This window comes from Tachysurus fulvidraco, chromosome 22, assembly GCF_022655615.1.
Source record: "Tachysurus fulvidraco isolate hzauxx_2018 chromosome 22, HZAU_PFXX_2.0, whole genome shotgun sequence".
NCBI classification, from domain to species: domain Eukaryota; kingdom Metazoa; phylum Chordata; class Actinopteri; order Siluriformes; family Bagridae; genus Tachysurus; species Tachysurus fulvidraco.
The window spans coordinates 18,325,054-18,326,445 of NC_062539.1; the positions used below are offsets into that span (position 1 = coordinate 18,325,054).

The 1,392-nt window shown below is 39.7% G+C and overlaps 1 protein-coding gene across 5 annotated transcripts in view; it reads left to right on the forward strand.

The window, feature by feature from the left end:
• The window catches only part of atm (ATM serine/threonine kinase), a 43,831-nt gene extending 43,018 nt beyond the window's left edge, over positions 1-813 (forward strand). For 4 of the 5 annotated variants that reach the window (XM_047806668.1, XM_047806669.1, XM_047806667.1 and 1 more), the window contains one exon: positions 33-813. In XM_047806668.1, coding sequence (XP_047662624.1) covers positions 33-216 — 184 coding nt within the window. In that variant the 3' untranslated portion in view covers positions 217-813. The remainder of the gene's footprint in view (positions 1-32) is intronic. The other variant, XM_047806671.1, reaches the window with a different exon arrangement.
• Positions 814-1,392: the final 579 nt, after the last annotated feature.

Genomic DNA, 1,392 nt, shown 5'->3' on the forward strand with positions numbered 1-1,392 from the left:
AAATACAAGTTTGTCACTGTTTTGTGTGTCAGCAGCGACAGCCAGAGCTTTAACAAGGTGGCAGAGCGAGTGCTGCTGAGGCTTCAGGAGAAACTCAAGGGTGTGGAGGAGGGAACAGTGCTCAGTGTCGGGGGGCAAGTCAACCTCCTCATCCAACAGGCCATGGACCCCAAAAACCTGAGCCGCCTCTTCCCAGGGTGGCAGGCATGGGTGTGAAACACACACACACACACACACACACACACAAATAAGAGTTTTGTGAAATGAGCAGAAGTTCTTCATCTCCTGTCTCTGTACCATCAGGAATTCCTGCACTGTATGTTTAGTGTTTGTATGTACAGCTGAATGCAGAAGTTTGTGCACCCTTTCATTTAAAGTGCTTGGTTACATTATTCTGCTTTATTACCAGTGCATGAATACTTATTTTCCCCTCACTTCTTTTCACTCGGAAGCCGTGGGGATGTAAATTTTTGCACGCCGCAGTAGTTCTACTCTTTTATCAGTGTTTTCATGTCTTCATTTCAGTGTTTTCCGCTCATCCCCCCATCTGCCCTTAAATGAAGAATATTTTTGATAACCCCTGATTTTTCTTTTCATACAAAATCCTATATATTTGTTAGATATTGAAAATTAATTGAGAGAAAATGATGAAATCTGCTTTAACATTGCTCAGGGCTTCATTAGTACTGGATCCAGTTACATGCAGTAAAATACAGTAAATACACATCGCAGAATCTGAAACATTCTATTTCACATAACAGATATTTACATGAAGTCCACAAAACACCAGAATAAAGAAAAAGTGCAAACGTTTACAGAATTCAGCACGTTTTGTTTCCTACACACACACACACACACACAGCTTGGTGTTCAAATCTGTCCTACGTGCTTGACCGAAGTGTTAATTACTGAAAGATTAACACACCATAAATGTGTTAATTATCTGTGAACAACTGATTTATAAACTGAGACAATTAATAATTCACAACCATTCACAAGCTTCTTGTCAAACTGGCTAGAAAAGTTCTATAATAATAATAATAATAAGCATCATCATCATCCTCCTGACACTCATGTGTAATTCCCTCCACACACCAGCAGGTGGCTCCACAACAAACAAATGAAAAATGTAAAGTATTTGTGATGCAGATAAACTGTTGTATTCAACACCAAGTGGCTCATTTTACTCTCAGTACAGTACACAGGTTCATCTCTTCCTCAACCATCACCCAGACAAAGAACTGCTGAAGAACCCGGTTTTCTTCTCATTACTGTAGTAACTTGAACCCAAAGCTCCTAGAAGTTCTGCAAGAAAAAATAAATCAAACACTTTAGTTGTGCTGCTTATCTGAACTAGTCAGTTTAGCGTTAAGCATGAACACCACACGTGCA